The sequence below is a fragment of the Temnothorax nylanderi genome, unplaced genomic scaffold, assembly GCF_030848795.1.
Source record: "Temnothorax nylanderi isolate EJ_2023f unplaced genomic scaffold, tnyl_v1.0 TNYL_tig0035_pilon, whole genome shotgun sequence".
In the NCBI taxonomy this organism is placed as follows: Eukaryota; Metazoa; Arthropoda; class Insecta; order Hymenoptera; family Formicidae; genus Temnothorax; species Temnothorax nylanderi.
The window spans coordinates 685,398-706,547 of NW_027249097.1; the positions used below are offsets into that span (position 1 = coordinate 685,398).

Below are 21,150 nucleotides of genomic sequence, written 5' to 3' on the forward strand. Positions count from 1 at the left end.
ATCGATCTACTATTAAAATTAAAACTACATTCAAATGATGTCGATTTAAGACTAAATACAGAATTGTACACAGTGCTGTAATAAATATAACTTAATAAAAATACATTATTGTAAATGAGGGACGTAGAATGGGATAAAATAGAGTGAAGTTAAAATCACCGAAATATTCGCGCCGAAGAAATTAATCCAGTTAAAATCATACCATTTTTTATAAATGTGTGTGTATTTAAGTCGTGTAAGTGTATCTAATAATAATAATCCAATAAATCTAATTTAAAGTTCACTGGAAAAAAATTTCTACTATTAAATTATAAGAATTAAAACGGAAGGAAAAAAACTTAAGGAGAAAAAAGGAATATAAAATGAAACATTGTATAACAATATAAACGTAACGGAAAATCATATACACATATACATATATATATTTTTTTTCTTATTTTCCACAATCTCTTTGCTCTTCCTTTCTCGAAGAGAAAAAGAAAATAAAACAACAATGCGCAACATGCAAAACAAAGGTCTGTAAAAAATAATAATCGCTGGCCTCTCGTCGCGGTTGGCCGTCCGACCATCCTGAGTTTTCCAGGACGTGGAAGAGTCCTAAGAATCGCTCTGGAGAACGTCAGGATCGAGTCGCTTCTTCGAGCAAACCGCGACGAAGGAAACTTAACACCTAAGAATCGTCTCCTCGGCAGCCGCGATTCCGACGTCGCGTCTTTCTTCCTCACAAAAAAAAATAACGAAAGACTTTGTTCTCTTAAACGAAACACTGTCTTGCAGAAACAATTTGCTACTCGTAGAATCTAATTCTACTTTCCCTCCAATTATCGCAAGTGTCGATCCTTATTAACAATCGCGTCGGCAGAAATATCCACCGCTTCGCGGGAAGTAAAAGTGTCGACACTCGTAATAAGAGAAGATTAGCGGGAAGACTTCGCCGCAAGTATTTCTACAGGTAAAAAATAAATTTCTGGGCGAAATCTAAGAGGATTGCCTTTCGTGATCTGACCGTCGGCGACGAGACGGCGGCCGACGAGACGAGTGCGCTAGAACGAAAAAACTAAATAAAAGTAATTTTTGGCTAAGAATAACGGTGCTTCGTGACGAGTGCGGGGAGGTCTTTTGACATCCTGTGTCGGCGTACAAATAAAAATAATGTATACATACAAATCGAGATATGCATACGGTATATTCGAATTCCGTGGCGTAACACCAGCGTGAACGTTTGCCGCACGTGAAACCCGCGTCCTGCCCGTCGAGGAAGTCGTGACAGTCGCGCTTACGATTATGGCACTTTGTTATGTTAATTAAATGAAACTGACGTTATCTGGACCACGAATATCACGCAAGATCATAGATCCTCGTTAGTACGATTAATAAAATTTTACTCGATTAACAAACGCGTCTTCAAACCGTTAAAATTCTCACAGTACTGGCTACCTCTTCTCGATTTAGCAAAGATTAATCTAACGTATTAATTCAATAATTAGTCACTTGAAATTAAGAATATAAATTTCGAACATTCTTTCTGTACAGTGTTAATATAATTTTTTAATCGTATTAATTGTGCTCTTACACAAAATTTCTCTTTTGGTATTCTAGCGGGTCGTGGTCTAGAAAACATGTTCTTTTTGCTTTTGAGCAAGACCGGCGGCTTCACGTGCGCGCTTATCGTATAACACAATAATAACGCAAAAGTGGAGCTGAGAAAGGAAAGGAGAACAAGACAAAATTAAAAAAAAAACAACAATTACTACATACGATCACTACAGTTTGTTAGTGGCATTGGTAGTTACCTTTCCTCTCGAGTCAACGGGATTAGAAAGAAAAAAAAAATGCGTAACCGTCGCCGTCATGTAGACGAAACGCGGAAAACGTTGGCCGCACAAACATTTCCGCTTCCTCTTCTCTTTCTGTTTTGAACACATATTTTTGTCACACTTCCCACCGATCTCTGCGCACGTAATGACGATTGCAAATTCGCTTGACAAAGATGTTCATCACACTCCCTTTCTCTCTCACTCACACACACTCTCCCTCTCTTTCGCTCTCTCTCTTTTTATCATCATTCACCACAATATATTAATACGTTACTTGATACGTTAGGCACGACCGACTTTACCGGGATACGCGAAGCTTCCCCTTTCCGCAGAACTTTTTTTTCTTTGTTTTCTGCGGCAAGTTCCGTCGCTCACGGATCTCGGAAAGTCGTCAGGTATACAGAATGTCCCGAAAGAAGCTGCGGGAAAATTTACCAAGCCAATTCGATCGATTAGATCCGGATGGATTTTGAGATTCGTGCGCACGCACGAATTTAAGAATTTCAGATTTTTCAGCGGGACCCCAGAAATTTAAATCTCTCGCGATCTGTTCGCGGATCGGAGCCACCCTTTCGAGACACCGTGTACAGCGGATGATTCGGTGATCGGCGAGAATATTTAAGAATCCTCCGATTTACAATCTATTGAACACCGTTCTTTTTATTATTGATAGTCATAGTCGAACAAACAGTGCATATAAAATATACTAAGTCTACCCAGCGTCAGAAAAGACTCGTCAGCTTTAGAAAAATTTTCTATAAAATTTTCGCCTTCTCCTCTTTCTCTCTCTCTCGTCTCCTTATTATTTTTTCTTCTTATTAAATTCTCGCCCTCTCGGAAAGCGAATCTCTCCCTTATATTTGGCACTGAGAATGCGATCGTCGATCCGTCCCTTCGACGAAGGGAGAGGGACGCGCGCGCGATAACAATTTATTTATTCGTCTCTTTTTTTTCGCTCTCGCACTACAATCTTCATCTCGCTTTTTCCATCTATTTTCTTCTCTTTTTTTTTCAACATTGTCGTTTATTTTATGTCGCTTAAGAAAGGCACCGAACCGGGGACTACTCGCGCGTTTTAAAACATCGGATCCCGCATAAAGAGCACATGTTAAAATCAACGTATTGCGGCGTTGCGCGTTTTCACATTTAATTGCATTTACAAGAAAAATCTCGGGGGTCGAACGATCCCTTCTCCGTTTTCGTAACTGTGGCGATCCTCGATCCCCCCCTTCTCTCTCTCTCGCTCTTACACTTGTTTCTTTTTTCTATTTTTATTTTTACCCTCGTTTTCTGACGCATCGTCTCGAAACTGCAACGACGTTATATATATATATATATATAATAGGTATTATCAACTAGCGCTAAAATATATTCGATATAACTTCTGTTTATATATATATAATATATATAATAATGATAATCGCAATAATAATAATAATAATAATAATAATAATCGCAATAATATATGTATGTATATATATAATATATATATGTACCATTTGTTTGACTCTCTCTCTTTCTCACACGCTTTCGTTCTTGTTCTCTGTATACGTGTACATCCGTGGGTAATTTAATTGCGATAATAAACTATGATTCTTTTCTTTAATATATATATAGATGTGTATGTATATATATATTTTTTTTTAAATTTAATATATATATTATATTAAAATCTATTCGATAGTACAGTCTGCTTTTTAAGCCTCGTAAATTAATCTTCCTCTCTCTCTCTTTTTCTCTGACTCTCTATTTCCTTTCTTTCTTTCTTTCTTTCGCGATGATGGGCTTATCTTTGCAACGATGCGTATCGCGCGAGAAATCTATAAGAATAATCAATATGTTATTGACTGGTGGTCCCCCCCTTTCGCGAAGGGACGAACGCATAACGAGACGAGAAAGAATCTCGACACGACACCCTTGCACAAGAATTCACGCGCTCGCATAAATATAATATATATATATATTTATAATATATATACTCTATATCGTAATTTTTTTTTCACGACTCCCTCACTCGTCTCCCACTACCTTCCTACGTCTCCTCCCAACAAGATCCATTAATTGAAACGTGCTCTAAGCGAACACGTTCGATACCCATCGGCGAGACTATCGCACCCGCGATGAGAGCGTGAGAACGTTACGGTCGTAGAGAGGCGCAACCCCCCGATGGGGTCTTGCGCCCCCCTTCGAGATGCAGATAACAGGGGCAGTTGCAGACGCACATGAGCTCGATTTCTGAGCGTACAGCTCGGTCAACGTACGCGATAAAAATTCCTTTTGCCACACGATAAAATTTTACACGATGCAACAAATTATACATGAAAATGCGAGAATTTGGCGATAAAATTTGAAGACACAACGACACGCTATAAAATTTCACAATATATATATGTACAATTCAACAAATATCAACAAAATCTAATCCGGATTCGGAATTCCAATTTCCGTATCGTTATACACAGAATGTCCTCGGAGCTGATCTATTGCAAGTGGCACGTACGGTTCTCGTAATCCGTGCACGAATAAATTCCGAGGAAAAGACGGAATTTTGACAAGGAAACTGGAGCGATATAGCACACGTACGCAGACACGGCCGTCCTCGCGCGAATAGAGCGATTCCTCGCGCGACACCTCATCCTTGACTTATGAACACTTTTTACAATTTGAACACTAAATTTTGTACGAATATACGGGGACCTGACGTCGTATATATATATATATCTCTCTCTCTTTTTTTGTACCCTCGATCACTCGCGAAAAAGCCCCCTTTCCCCTCTCGATTGTCCCCACCCTACGATTGGCAACGATTGAAAGCGCTTTTTAACGATCTTAACTCTAAAAAGTTCAACAACGTCGAGAAGGCAACGAACGTGAGCGAATTTCTCCTCCCTTTCAAACGCCTTTAAATTTAAGCAACGAGTCTCAAGATCAGTCGCTGCATCCTCTTCGATCTATGCTTTTCTAACAGCGATTTATCCTGATCACGAGCCTTCAGATGCCGGCGAGGATTCCGGAGCGAGCTCGAGAATCGGGCCGTGTTCTGCGTGCTATCATCGCGTGGTATCGTCGCGTGTCTCCAAGTGCTTTCTGTAACTGCTCTGATTGCCACAAAAGGATGTGATAACTTTTGCAACGAATACGGGATGCTCACCGACCTGAAATTTTGCGACGGTAAAACAAGATGGAAAGGTAAAAAAAAATGTCATGAATCTAAAAAATCTCAGAAACTTACAAAGGCTCTATCAAGACTTATTCTAAAAATCGAGAGTCGATTTCAACTTGTATACGAGTTTGTAAATATATACACGGGATGTTTCGAAAGTGCGTCTTGCGGAACATCCTGCGGATCGAAGGAGTGTCAAGCGAAACTTCAGCGCGATGATAAATGATAAATATTTTATATATATATATATATATATAAATAATTGCTATAAGCTACCATGTGTGTATATATGTAAATTCATGATCCTTTGGTATACGTAGGATTTTTTGAAAGCGCGGAAGAAAAAAATTGCAAAATGTGAGAACGATCAAAACACGCCGACAATAGCGATATATACCTATATATAGCGATCTCCAGTTCTCACACCCTTTTTCCGCGCTTCTCACGCCAACATCGACTAGGGTGAATCAAAGCTATTATTGTACAAATTGATAAAATCCCTCAGAAACCGCACACCGACGAGAGGCCCTGCAGGTCGCCCGTCGCGAAGGAAAAATAAAACAAACAACAAACGGCAATAACAACGATATAAATCCGATCTGTCAAAAATCAACTCGCTCGAATTCGAGGAAATTGCAACGTTCCCAGGAAAAGAGAAATCCTTTCGAAAAATTGTCTCGCGTCGAGAGGACCTGCAGGCATTTTCTCTCCCCGGTGATCCTCTCCCCTCGATAACCCTTCGCGCGTCTTTCTCACCCTTTAATTAATTGAGTTAGTCTTAGCCTCTCAGTGATTATCAAATGTGAGTGTATTTAATTATTATTTGCTTGCCTCTCTTCCTCTTCCTCCTAAAAAAATCGATATATAAGCTGTCTAGCCGCTGCCTCTTTGCACTTTTTTGTTTTTCGCATTTTTTCGTGAAAATCTACCCAGTTCTACCCTGAATCCTTTCGCCGTATCGCATACCCACGCTGGACACACGTTGGACGGGCTTGTGACAACCCATCGTGGAACCAGGCCGTGACCGTCCCCCCCTCATCCCACCCTTGACGCGATTTTTCTCTTAAGAGCGCGTTCGGGGATCCTACCGTTTATAGACACTCTTTGGTCCAACAAGGTTTCGAATATTGCGGATAATAATTGACCTGACGGCGCGAGATCCTCCCAAGGAATACTGGGTGCCAAATTTCCGATTACAATTTAATCTTAAAGAAAAATATGGGTCACTATGAATAAATTGCAACAAGCCCTGCCCTCAAATTCTTCAATCTTTGAATAAATAAGTAATAATGAGTTATCACTCATATTTATATAAATATTCAATTTTTTTCTAACAATATTTAGAATATTATAATTTGACAAGTACGATATATATCGTAAATATGTAAACTTATTGCGTGCATCTAACTCATGAACAATAATAAATTTGTAATTTGACAAGCGTCGATACATATTGTAAATATGTAAACTTATTGCATCTATCTAACTCATGAACGATAATAAATTTGTCTTGTCACTTGATTAATTAGCTAATCAATTATTATCTCGGCCATTAAGCACTTTTCAACCAACTATGAATTCTTGTAAAATTTAACATCGCATAATATTGCGAAATAAATTGTACGAATTGCGAAAAAGGATCTGTTGATTTTTCATTGGCACCGCGTATCCTGGGCTTCTGAGACTCGCGGAAGATTTCTCCAGGACATTTCCGTCCTTTCTCGCATGGGATAAATAATCTACAAGGGTCGGTAAGCTCTTTGGTCCATCGAAGTTTCGAATATATTGCGGATAATTGACCTGAGTGCGCGAAAATCCACGGCACGGCCCACCCACCCATCTCTCTTAACGTTCACGAAACAACCCCCCCACGCCGTCTCTCTCCTCTCTCTTCCAGTCAACAAACCCCCTGTTCCTGTCACAGGTCCCTTTCGTTCTGCTACGTCTACTGCGCTATCTTTGCTGCCTTTGCCTAACTGGTATTATAGAACTCTCTATTCGCTTAAAAGTACGCTCGAATCGCGGATCGTGATCTCTAGCGGGCCCCTCGAATAAACGCGGAGCAAGGGCTCTCGATAACTTTGCTCTAACACTTCAAGATCATGCTCTAACGTAACAAAACGTGTCTCTTCGTGTTTGAGGTAGCGTTCTAATATCGCGAAGAACATTTCTATTCAAACGCGATACTCAAATTTCAATCTCCGAATGCCGTTTCTATGACGAAACGAGCGAGAGCACTTATTCCAGGTCACATCACGGGGCCCACTGTCGCTCACGACGACGATCCGGCCCTTACGATTATAACTTTTTTTGTTATCTTCTTTGCAACGCTAGATACCTCTTGAATAACGAACGAACAACACTGGTCGACCGGGGCTCGTTCAACCCCACCGCGCGTTAAAGTAACAACGAAGATCTCCGTCACTTGTAATAACTGATTAATAGTAGTAGTGATAATAATAGTAATTATAGTTATTATGTAGCCTCTAGTCGTCTAACGTCTATGCCCAACTAGTGAAAAATTTGTATATAAATCGTCTCGCCCCTCTCACGGAGGGAGGGCGCTCGACGGAGTGTAAGGTGCAAAATATAGTAAGCTACGATCTCGTACTTTTAGTGCTTTTTCTCGCGACTAAGCCTCTAACCGCCATTACCGTACCGCCGTGCGACCTGTCTCGGTTGATGACAACGTTCTCATCCGATTGTCAAGGTAAATCTGCAAATCGCAAACAGTAAAATAACAGATAAAAAGAGTACATATATAGATTTTTAACTATATGTGTAAAAATTACATGGACTCGGTACTGACTATTCAAAGCTCAGGAAGCTAGGCTTGAGAACTTGGTGAACTCCGGATGAAAAATAATTTAAAGATGAAATTAGTAAAAAAAAATATATAAAGTAAAGATGACTGATTCGAAACTACTATCGCATGCAGAATAAGATTTATAGAAGCTATTATAGACGCAAACTTTCAATGAACAGATCAGCGATAGTTCTGATGACGATCCAATGATAAATGAGAAATACATATGCTATGTATCTCAAAACGATGAACATAAATAACTCATAGCTCGCTATCAAACTTGGCAAACTTGTTTTCTCTCAAAATCACTTATTCCGATTGCAACGGAATTATTAACTGCGCCGTTACAGAATTCTTCAAAATTTTGAAAGAGCAGAGCTAAGACAGCTTTAGTTCTGATTAGTTTAGTTCTGATATAATGTATGACCGTTCTTACGTTATCACCCGGCTCACCACGTTCTCCACTTAGCGTTCCGGATGTTCACGTCGACATCCGGAAATGGACTCAGCCGAACAGGACAGGACGGTCCGGCATGGCGGCGGCGTTAAGTTACTACTAAGGTGCCTTCAGTCTATCCAATGTCAGTACTATCTTGTATTTGGTGTCGTTAAAACCGTCCCTCTGCAGTCTTTCGCGAGATTGCGCGCTTCCCCCGTACCGTCCCTCCGCCCCTTTCATCGCCGCTCCCCCAGAAAATGCCTCCGCGGCATTCCCTTCCGCGACCCAAACGGCTCAACAACAACATGGCGAACGGTCATCGATACATATATATTGCATTTACTCAGTCTACGTAGTTTCCTTATTATTTATATCGCTCGTGCGCGCGCACGTTTCACCCTGGTTCGCCTCCACTACTAAAGATAAGAATCTGATAAGTCTCCTACAAGTTGAATTCTCTCAATAATTTCTCTCAATAATTCAATAATTACGTAACAAATTACTATATGTAATTGGTGTGTTCTCAACATCCTCAACTTCGACTTGCAAAAGCTTCTTTTTTCGAAAGTTTCTTTTTTTTTAACCAGGCGCGAAGAGACCTGCGTTTGGAGAACGCGAACAAAGGATAAATAAAACACGCGCGCGCACCATATTTTCATAGAAATGTATCGCCGAGCTACGTCAGCTGGCGTGTTTGATTCTTTCTGCAACGTAATATAAGTCAGGCAATAGTAAATATACCCTTTCTCTCTATCTGCGTTGATTTGGATTTACACGATGCCTCTCCTCCTCCTCCTCGCCCCTCACCTCAGGTTTTGCTACGCGACAACCGGTTTCCTTTTTACAACTGATCACCCGTTGTACGACGCTGAACCGCGTTGAGACGACGCATCGGTTAGGTTTATATAAACTCTTTGCTTATGATGCGGTATAAAGCCTCTTCCTACTTCCGTCTCCCGTTTTTACATCCGCCTCGCCCTTTCTCTTCGGGGGCGAACACGATAAAGCTCGTTCATTTTGTAATTTTAATGCCCGTTGCTTGTTACGCGCGCGAAGCGTTCCTGAAGATTTCCGGCGCTTGAAGCTCGATCCTTCACAAGAAGACGGACGTTGCGTAACGCGAAATGCCGAAGCGTGCGCAATGTGGGTCCACGAAGGCACGGAGATTGATAACGATAACTAGGACTAACGCTAGGACCAAGATCGGGACCAGGACCTGAAATAGGGATAAAATTCAGAGCAACATCGCTTGTACGCAGCTGCCCGAGATCTTTTTGCTAAAAAGATACCGTCAAAGAGATCCGTCAATTGACAGTTCGCTAATACATTTAAATATCGCATCGAAATTATTTTAATAATTGCTTGTCGTAATGGTTACTGGACTTGGTCAGACCCGCGCATCGCGGATTACGCAACGTCGATGCAACTCGGTAGATCAGCTTCGTTTAATCATTTGAGCGATATCGCGTGTCTCTAAAGCGCTCCTAAAAAAAAGAATTCTGCGGCTTGGAAGTAGAAAAGTACTGCACGTGTTTGATATCTGAATATACGACTCTTCTTCCAAGGCATAGATTTGGTATCAAGATATTGAGCTAGTCTCATGCAACATGCATGTCGTGTAATGTTAGAACGGCGAAACACATCCTTCGCGAGATATGTTTATCCCATAAATTAGAGACGATTGATTCGTCCAAATGATTAATTCGCATACCGGAAAGACTGCCACAAAGAACGCTCGCGCGAAAGCTAAGAATCGTGTGCTCCGGCGATATTCATAGCTTTGAGTCTTGCACACCCACCTGTTCTCCGCGTAAACACCCCCTCTGGCCATTTTCGGTATAGCCACAAGATCAGCCACTTGCCTACCTATTTGTTTACTCGCTTACTCGTATCTATCTATCGTCCTTCTCTCCTTCCGCTCGTAGAAGCGCACTGACTTCGTTCGAGGCGTTACTGACCTCCCTCGCGCTTCTCTTGAGCTTCTCTATCTCCCCCCTCCTCCCTCATCTTCACGTTCTTCGGTTTTGTCTTCTTGGCAAACGCATCAGGCCCACGAGCCTGCCTATGACGTTCATCCGTCATAGACGCGATCATTTCTTCCTACCTATAATTCCTTGGTACCATAATCTACGATCACACCATCAATTCTAAAACCTCGTCCTTTCTATCCGTTAATCACCGGTATCAAAGCTTTTCGGTAACATAGAAAATCTTGGTGTCAAACTCTCGAAAATCTATCTCGTAATAGCTATCATGGACATGACGTGGATATCGTGATCTACAGCATTTCCGACATCGTGGGATCACGCGCGAGGTCGGAGAAACGCGGTCTGAGGGAGGAGGCAGGATGCGAGGGCGCCCAGCCGGCGATGGTCTACCGCGGCTGACCCATACTGCTGCTACTGTTGCTGCCACTATTGCTGAGACCCATGTGTCCCTGTTTATAACTATGTATAATCTTGACGTGGGCGACCATGTTGTCTTTCCTGGTGAATTCCTTGTAGCAGACCGGGCAGGGGTAGTACTTGACGTTAGGCTTGTGCGAGGTGACGTAGTGCCGGCAGAAGTTGCTGATGTGTGTGTAGGTGCGATGGCACACGGTGCACCGATAAACGTCGCCCTCCTTCACGCAGAAGTCCCGCACCGAGCCCTCCGTGCGCTCGTTCTCGGCCTTGAACGAGCCCTCGAAGTCGCTCTGACTGATCTCCGCCTCGCCGGCCATCACGCTAAATATGGCACTGCTTATGCTGTCCTTCGACATCGCCTTCGTATCCATCTCGGTGTCCGAGTGCTGTTGCTGTTGCTGATCGTCGCCCATCGCGGCGGCGGTCGACGCGGTCTTACCCTGCAGCGTCGACGTGCTGAACTCCTTGCGAAAGCATCGCTCGAAGTTGATGCGGATATGAGTCGGCGGATCGCCGCCGCTATCGCCACCGCCGCTCGACGTCTCCTCCAATTCTGAAACGAAGAGACCTCGATCCTTTAAATCGCCCTCCACGCCCGCGCCACGGTATAATGTATGTCGTGCAAGCATTCGGATGCGCGGTAGGAGTACGTTTATCAGAAGGCCAATCTTTAAGCTCTTGCTCGTAATACGAGTTTTTCCAGAATGGTATCACAGACGGATAGTATTCCAGACTTTTGGAATTATCGGTTTCCCAATGTTATCTCTGCGTGTACTAGAGACCCTCAATGACCGAGGGATCCTCGTCAGCACAGGTCGGTCTCTTGACTCTTTACGTAGTTGGGGTAATCTTTACCCCCAAGTCATCTTTATATCTTACGATAACGGTAAGGAATACCGTTGGCACACGATCCGTTTCCGTCGCACAAAATTCCACCGCGAACGTTCTGATAAACGGAGTTCTACCGCGCATCTCGTGACTATCTCTGTGTACGATGTACTGTATTGGCACAACGTATTTCTATATTTTTGTGGGGGGAAGCAAGAGGAAGGGTAGAGCCAGCAAAAAAGAGTCACCGTGTTCGAATCGGCCGTCTCAGTCAACTTCTGTCCCGCGTTAAAAGGATAACTCCACGACACGCCCTCTCCATGTCGTCCCCCGTCCCCCCTCCCCCGCTCGTCGTCTCTATCCCCCTCACAGACAGACTCTTATGCACTTTCACGCATCCTCTCATGCCGGTTGCAAAATCGAACAGTTTCCCGGCAACGTCAAGTCTTTCCCCTCTTTCTCCCGAACTCCTAGCTTTTCACGCGTTTTCTTTCTCTCTTTATCTCTCTCTCTCTCATACACACACACACACACACACACACACACACACACACACACACACACGTCCCTCGTATCTTCACGCATCCGCCATGCACACGCGACCCTCCCCCTCAGCCCATTCACCCGATGAACATTTCACACGCGCTTGCACACCCGCGAGCACACGTACAAGCCCATAGAGGATATCCGCGTATGTACGGGATGGCTCCGCGCGATCGTAGATTCCGAAGGGGAAGCTGAGAATTATCGCGGCGATTGTTCGTACGTCGAGGATCGCTCCTCGAGTCGACGATCAAAGTCGACCGATCAAAGCGATGACTTCGACTCGTATAGTTCGTAGCTCGACAACAAATGTAAATGCAACATGTGTTATATTGCATTTACATTGTTGAGTGAGAAATTATAATTGATACTTGGTGTTTACTGGGACGTTTGAACAAAATACAAGTCACTCCGGCTTGTATAAATCCCGAGACGGGAATAGTAGAAATGGTGCCCCCGACTTGGAATCTACGATCGGCAGGAAGGGCCGTGGCCCTCGAACGGATACAACCCGTATACACGGCGTATCAGGCGATCCACGCATATGCGAAATTGATTAAAATAGATCAAATAGATTTCTTTTTACCCAGCGACACATGTGCACACTTCAACCAACCCCCCCCCCCCGTCCCCAACCCCTTCGGTCCAAAGTACGTCCAGTCAGTCTGCCTGTATCCATCTCTACGGGAAAACGATCCATCGAGATCGATGACGCTCGAGAGAAAAAAAAGCAACTCTTTTCTCCTCCTTGCGTGTTTTATTCAGACTCGTAATAATTCGGTTCGAATTTATACACGTAGATTACTTCTAACATCGTTATCCGTTTTTTTTCGACTTCCGGCGTCACATCCTTCTAACATCCGGCATTTCTCTTACACTCCGGCACTCCGTTCGGAACGGTTCCGTCTTTTCGTTCTATCTATTTTATGCATCTATGACTTCGACTTCGATTCCTTTTTTCCGTTCTACGATCGTTTTATTATTTTTTTTTTTCTAGCGGCTGGCCTCCCTAGCTCCCTCGCTTCCCCCGCGCAAAGCTTAAAAATCTCTCAGAATGATGGTGACTCAGATAATCTCAACTCACCTGCGCCAAAAGTGAACAAAGCGATCACGGTCACTATTGAAACGAGATCATCTCCGACGACGACATCTTCGAAGCACTCTCTTTCTCTCTCTGTCTCTCTCGCGCGCGCGCGCACGTAAATACATCTCTTTTATAAATAGGAAAAAAAAGAAACGTACGTCACACTATTTCTCTCTCTTCTGATTTCTCTCTTTCTCTGGTTTGTCACTCCTCTTTTTATTTTTACATATTAATCTATCTATCCTGCTTCTACTCTTGCGATAAGAATCTCTCATCTTTGCTATTCATCTTTTCTCATTGTCGTCGTTATCGTCTAAAGCAACGAGAAGAACGCAAGAGAAGACGGAAACGATAAACCTGCCGACAATGTGGTGTCGTCCGTTGTTTAACTCACATTCTCATCATCATCGTCGTAATCATCATCGACGCGTTTACGTCTCTCCTCTCTCTTCCTCTTTGCCGTTTGTCTTTTCGCGATTAAAGAAAAAAAAAAGAAGAATGAAATTCTCTATTCTATCTTCCTCGCAACGAACGAGCGTAAAAGAAGTTAACCAGCGTTCAAGGTGTGAAAAATCAGACAACAATTAAAAAAAAAGTAAGCACCGCTAAAAGCTGGCTCCACCCCCTCCTGTTACCATTGGCCAATGGCAGCGAAGCGTTTTTTTTCCATTCGTGCGGAGAAGAGCCGGGGGGGCAGGGGGGGTATGGGGATGTTAGCGGAAAAGTTAAGAGTTAGGGCGAGAGGTTCGAGACATCGAACAGAGCGACAGGTGCGGTGCGGCAGAGAGAAGACACAGATTTGATCATGAAGAGGTAAAGACGAGGAGGTAGGGCTGGCTGATTCTGTGCTACCGAGACCGGGGCGGAAGGGAGGACAGGAAATGAGGCGCTGCGCATTGGCCGAGCGTGAGAATTACGTATGGGTTATATATATCTATATATATGTATGTAATTAGATGTATCTATATATTATGTATGTCCTCGACGAGAACAACGACTCGGCGGCGCGAGTGCGATGGGTTTCATTAGAGATTAATTAATTTCGCAGACGTTCGCACAGAGGGGAGTTCCCTTTCCAGGTTTTTTTTTTTCATGGGGTGTCATGGTAACAACATTCCGGGGTCCGAACGCGAGTTCTTGATTAACGAGACGACGGCTTCTCGTTTATCTCTCTTTCTCTCTCTCTCTCTTTCACACGCTGTCTCTCTCACTCTCTCTTTCTCTCTCTCTTCTTCATTCTCTCTCTTTTTCCATATATGTGCATGTTTTCGTCTGTTTTTACTACACATCTTTTTGTCTCGACTTTCGTCTTTCCTCGCGATTTGAATACCGCGCGCGCGCGTACCGATATATGACATCCCACGTGCGGCTACCTTCAGACACACCGCTCGAGTTTGAATTTGAAAAGGGAAATTATTTTTACTGTTGTTTTTTTATCTCGTCGGGAAATTGCTTTACTGCCTTTTTTTTCTTCCGGACGCAGATTTTTCTCTCGCGTCGAAATTGTGATTTTTTTTCTATCTCTTTCTTTTTCTTTTCGTGTGCGTTTTGTTTCGAAAATCAGAGGTAAACGCGAGAGATTCCGGAGCGCGGCCAACTCTGGTCAGCGCGCCGCGCCGCGCCGCGATTAAACGGGATCGCGGATTTACGGAAATGACGTGTGATTCGCGAGGGTCGCGAGTCCTGGCTAGCTCCTAAAAGTAAAAAAAAATTTGCGGAAGGAGCGCGCCTGCAGGAGTTGCGACAACGATTGACCGAGCCGCTCGGCAAGGCAGCTCGAGAGAAGTCTGAAAAGTCAAATTCATTAGCAGCACATTAGGATAAAGCGTCGTCCACGACGGCGACGACGCGCGTCTATCGGATCCGCGCGAGCGCCTGGTCGCGAAGTGTGACGCGAAGTCTCGAGACTCGGTTGATTGAAAATATCGGGAGAGCCCCTCGGGATTGGGCTTCTCCGATTCTGAGATTCTCAGACGTCGTCGATCGACCTCGACGAATCGTGCGAGAGAGCCGTAAGAGTCGTTCTCACGTAGAGAGTCTACAGCGTCGTCCATAATGCCGCGCAAGGTTCGCTTGCTTGCTTGCTCCTCGGGGCGCGTCCACAAGAAACGAATAAGCATTCGGACGGCACAAAAGCGAGTTCCTTTCCCCGTCCTTTGGGTTCGCACGGAGAAGAATATTCGACGACGTACACAACTCGGCTTATTATCCGGAATTAATGCGTTAAATTTACATCTTAATTTTGCAGTTGTTATTTAAAAACGAGCAGCCATTATATATACTTTTTTTTCACTTTTAAGATCTGAATATTAAGATACAATGAGTTAAGATAATCTAACATTCTTCTCCGCGCCCGCGTTATGGGAATCACATTTCACACCATGCTAAGACATCTGGTGGGGTATCGTTCCGTGATTAGACGCAATCAGAGTTCATTATCTTTTGCATTCGTAAAACTACGCGGTTTCACTAAAAAAAAAATGTAATTATAGTTAACCCTCAGGAGCACGTTGCATTTAACGTTACATCTTGTGACTTACCTTGTATAATTTTCAAGAACGCATTTTCAAAATCAGCAATTAGAATTACAGGAATAATAAGAAACAGTTTCTATGCAACATTGCGCTCGTTCGAGGGTCACATAAAGAATTAACTCCAACGGATCTATACATATGTATATAAATTCTATTTTTTTAAAGTTAATTTTTTAAGTAAAGAGAAATATTCCTAAACTTTAATGGATCCAAAGATATGAAACAATTGCTTTACCATGTATAAAAGAACAGTCAAATCTGAAGGAGTTAATATTTCGCTAACAATAAGTACATATTTTACGTCTGCATAATTGACTGCATAAATAGTGCACGAATAGTTGATATATAATGTATAATTGATCATCTAATTAATTATAATTTACAAACGCGCGCAGCTCTCCGTTTGGTAGATAAGATACGCTATAAAATCCGTGTAAACTGTATGAGATTCGCCGTTTGCGCTGTATCAGGGAGTATTAGCAATGCAAGGCTTCTCTGTATTGAAGTCAAGTAAGCTGAAGGTCTTACCTTGCTTGAAACCCTCACTCCCTTGCCTACTGTGCGGCCGCGCGAATGTCTCATCCGAAGCTAAAATCAACAACGACGAGATGATCAGCTCGAGTTCTCGAATTTAAATTCAATGTTACATCGAACATCATCGCGTTCCGCTTTTCATACCTTGCGCCGAAGTGCTAGGCGTCGGTTCCGGTTCTCGTTTGACCCGCGTGACTGGCGGTTCCGGTGTGTCGGTACCGTTCTCCGTAGGCTCGTCTCTCCTCGCCGACGATGATCCCGAGGAGGCCGTGGCGGCGGGATTATTGGCGGCCGATGCAGAATTGGCGTTGTTGTTGGAGGAGGTGCTTCTCACGTTGCCGTTACCGCTGACCTCGCTCTGAAAGTCCAATCCCATCTTCATTTCCATCATCTCGGGTGAGCCCTGAACTAGATCAGCGCCAGAGCAGGACTGCAGGTCCTGACCGCCGACCTCGCCGATTGGCGTGTCCGACGAGCCGCTCAACTTCCTGGGTCTGCCACGTTTTCTCTTGGGCGCCGTCAGCGCCGAGCCAAGCAACGGATGGCTGGACATATGATGGAACCTTTTCTGCGCGACATGATGATGATGCTGACCGATTTGGTTGATCCGATGGAGACTGGGCGGCGGCGGTGCCGCTGCATTCTGGCTGCCACCCAGCAGCGAGGACGTGATGCTTGGCAAATCGCACTTGTCCTCGTTCACTTCGGTCAGGCCCTTTATCCTCAAGGACTCGGCGACCCGCAAGAAAGCGGTCAGTCGATCCTGATCGACGCTCACCTCGCCGCGGTACATAAAGTCCAAGAGGCTGCGCATGTCCACATATGGAACATCCTTGAGAATGACTATCGGGTGCTTGTCGGGGTGTCCAACGAACAGGGCCTGTAAATACAAATTATCAATTTCTTTAGTAAACTACAAGTTGCACGTAGCGATTCTACATTACAAATTTATTTTTCAAAAAGTTGTGTCAATGTCAATAGGATCCAATTATGATCTATCATAAAACCTACGAAGTACTGTCTCTTTATTGCGAAATTATAAATGACTGGCGAGACAATCACGTTGTTATGATTTATTAATCTAAAGTTTAGATGTTAATCTGAATAAATTTTAGATATGAAAAATTGGACTTACCTGAAAGTAGGGGCTACACGCCGACAGCACCATCTTATGCGCCCTGAGTAGCTGGCCCTCAACGGCCAGCGTGACATCGACGAACGACTCGTCGTGCAACAGCTGGTCGAAGACGGAGAGCAAATTGCTCTGGTGGTTGTTCCAGCGCAGACAAAATCTCTGCGACGCCATCGCTTCGCTTCTCAGATCCGCCAGGTTGCCGTTGATGTCCGCTAACATGGGGGGACCTGGCTGTTCGTCGCCGCTTTGCCGCCGTTGCCACTGCCACTGCTGCCGCCGCCACTTCGTCCTCGTTCCTTCTTCTGTTTCTCCACACCGCCACCTCCTTCTACGACGACGAAGCCGCTCGCTCTTGCTCGTACTGCTGCTCCTTCTACTACTCGCCCTCGTGCTGCTCTGCTCCTCATCGGCCAAGAATTATCGTGCCCGTCTTACGCGTGATCTGTCACAGAATAATAGTAACATGAAAGAAATGTCCTTGTTAAACCTAACTGTTTTGAATCTTAATCGAATCTCGATAGCAACTTTAATAGATATATAATAATCGTTAAAAGATAATTCTTTGTTAGCGGCGAGCGTCACGAAATGATTGATATCTTCGAATTAAAGTATACTAAAATACTTTAGGCAAGTAAAGAGCATTGGAGCAGGTGCACCGAGTGTTCAAAGACGCGAAAGCGACTCTAAAGAAAGGATGGGAATACGATGGAGGATGAACGTGGGCTGTACGACCCTGGAGGGCGTAGGCAGAAAACGAATAGGCGAGTCACTCGGCTCGTGTGTGCCTTTTATGCAATTCTCTCCTCTCACCCCTTCCAATTGCGGTCATCACGTACGTGACATTTTATCTCTAGATGAGAGGTGAGAGACGATCTATTGAAATTAAATAAAGATTAAAATATTCTCCTCTGTTTCCATTCAAGTTTAATTCGCAATTTCTTCACTTCTATTATTTTTCACTAAAGCCATGACTAATTATTTTCATATACATTATTTGATAACCATGCATGTTACTTTTACCGTATTGTAACCCTTTTAAACACTTACAAGTATTCTTTTTGAGTATTTTTCGTAAAGATTTAAAACAAATTATTTTTTATTTACTTTATTTTGGTAGAATCTATTTTATAATGACATTAATCATACGAGATTTTAAGATCTTTCATGGTATTTGACGTACATTTTTATTTTGGCATTTGCATCACAACCATGTACACGTAATATATATAGCAAGATGTAAATAACGGATCAAAAGAGAACGGAGGAAAGCCTCGGTCCTCTCCAGTCGGATCGTCGCCATGGAGAGAAGAGAGAGAAGAGGTCGTCGGGTCGGCCGAGGGAATCAATAGCATTTTCTACGCATTCGGATCGATACCCGGACCCGCTGGTGCTTTCGCGCGCAAATCACACTACATATATGTAGATGACTGCATCGTGCGAGACGCGGAAATAAATCGACAGGACCTTCGTGATCCGGCGAAACGAGAAACGGCAATTATTCGATATAATAAAATTTTATTTCTCCACGAGAAATCAGAAATAAATATTTGATTCAACTGTACAGCTGAGAATCGATGCAGAGTCGTTTTTTTTTTAGTGATGTTAACGCAATTTTAGATTCCTATTTACCCGGAGATCGCCTCGCGTCCCGATATCGTCCACCTGCATCGCACGTACGCACGCATGCACACAGCTGCATATGGCGTATGCGCGTATGGGATGCAGGATGGTTGCGCGACCTTGCGCGACCTTGTCGGTGACCAGAGCGCGAGTGTACGTACGGTTTTCACGGTGAATGGCAGCCGACACCATGGCGAGAGGCGAGGCGAGGTGCAGTGCGCGTCCGAGAGAGAGAGAGAGAGAGAAGGAGACGAGAGATCGATCTTTAACGATCGGGATCGGCGATTCTACCGGGGGGGAGGGGGGGGAACGCGAATTATATTACGGCATTCGAGGGGGTATCAATTAACTCGCGAAAGCAGGAAAACGCCCGCGGCGAGATCGGATTACGCGGCCGAACGCAGTAACGAGACGATCTCGCATCGCCGCTGCGAATGGTGGTCATCTGCAGATCCGGCAGCGGGGAAGGAACGCCGAAGAATTGTCGATATCGAATTAATGATAATTCCGAAACACCTGTAGACCTGTATTCCGTTTAATTAATGCACAGCATGCGGATCTCGCGCTAAGAAATACGATCCTGCTCGTGATATTTAACAGATCGAAACGACAATCTCTTTCTCTCTTACTTTGGAATAGTTTTAACAGTATTTTAATAGTATTAATTTACATTTTAACAGTATCTATTAATATGTCAGTTTGTTACAAAGGACAAATAAATGTATCACATTATTGCATCCTCGTTAATTTCATTTTTGTAATTGTCGGAATTGATTTCTAAAGTTTTTGCTGTCGAAATTGTCCAGGACAGTTTTCTACGTTATGTATTTCTGTATCGTTCACTCGTGCGACAAATTGACTTTAGTGTTATCCGAAACCTGGCTTTGTCAGGGAAATATAGAGACAGAAATAAACCCCGTGAGCACCGATCAATGGTGAGCCTCGCCGAAGTTAACATAACTAAATTCCACGCTCGAATTCTACGTGTCATAAGCTTGGATAAAAGCCCCTTTGGAAACTATAATCTTCAATAAATCCCCCGCAATATTTAAGCGCATTTCAAGCATCGATATTACAAGCGGTAGGTATATCGTGCTATTTCCTAGAAACTAAAGCATCGTTGTACGACAATTAAAATGTATGTTCAAGAATTATACTTTGCCCTTCGAATTTCTTTCGCGACAAACATGATTATCTCCTTTATTGACACGACCGGCGCGGTTGGAGTATCGGTGTCTCGATTTTCGCGACAAGGTGGTACCTGACGAGGGAAGGACTCGCCGGCAGACGTAAATGAAGACCACGACAGTGTACACAACTGCGTTCCCCGAAACGCAGAGAGCGCACCGGATAAAAACCGGCACCGAATGTCGGATGCTCCTCTTCGCTCTCGTGTTTACTTAGCCGCTCCGATACTCGCGCGATATTCGGCCGGTTTCTCTCTCTTTTTCTTTTCCGTTCTGCTCTTTCCTCTTTGTTTTTTGTTCTTTTACGACGCGCGCGGGCGCGTTCCCGCGCAGATCCAAAGCATATGAATTCGATGATGCCGCAAGATTAATTCGATATTGCTTCATCCGAGTCGGCGAGCATTATAATTGCAGATATATCAAATGCGATCGTCAAATATATATATATATATATATATATATATATATATTTCTTTTTATCAATAAACTAAATTATTTTTAAGATTATCTTTTTGGCGCGTTTTTAACTCGAGTGCAAAAGGCTCCAGCAAAATATTTTTCAATTCGCGCGTTGAAACGACGTAAATATCAATCACGCTGTAATTGACATACTACTTCACACGTACAATACAATCTTACATTTGCGGTTGTTGATTGATTAATCTCGCGAGCTCTATTAAGTAAGAAAAAAAAACGATTATCCTCGCAAGTATAAGTCCGTCTCTTCGAGTGGAAACGCTAATAATTATCAGATTTATCCCTCCCCCCGTTCTCCCAACTGTTTTCGTTTCTGACATTTTCTAGGGACACCTGTATTCATTCTACATCACACGATGAAACGGGCTGTCCTCGCTTCCCAATATTGGCCGTACATTAATTTCTAAACGAGACGTACGCCTTTGCACACTCATCCTACAAGTCATGGCGCGCCATGCACGCCTACACGCGTGCGCATGCACGCGCGCATAGTGAACCTGCACGTCGCGTTAGATCAGCGATTCTCAACTAGTAGTCCGGTCGAGCTGTTGCGCCTCGCAACCCTATCTATCATCACG

The 21,150-nt window shown here is 43.7% G+C and overlaps 1 protein-coding gene across 9 annotated transcripts in view; it reads right to left on the reverse strand.

Moving 5' to 3' along the window:
* The window catches only part of LOC139771003 (protein tramtrack, beta isoform-like), a 62,180-nt gene that overhangs the window by 13,103 nt on the left and 27,927 nt on the right, over positions 1-21,150 (reverse strand). For 8 of the 9 annotated variants that reach the window (XM_071703402.1, XM_071703404.1, XM_071703401.1 and 5 more), the window contains exons 2-4: positions 17,289-17,730; positions 16,298-17,033; positions 16,148-16,207 (exon numbers count right to left, since the gene is read on the reverse strand). In XM_071703402.1, coding sequence (XP_071559503.1) covers positions 16,148-16,207; positions 16,298-17,033; positions 17,289-17,507 — 1,015 coding nt within the window. In that variant the 5' untranslated portion in view covers positions 17,508-17,730. Of the gene's footprint in view, positions 1-404; positions 11,184-16,147; positions 16,208-16,297; positions 17,034-17,288; positions 17,731-21,150 lie in introns of those variants that run through there. The other variant, XM_071703403.1, reaches the window with a different exon arrangement.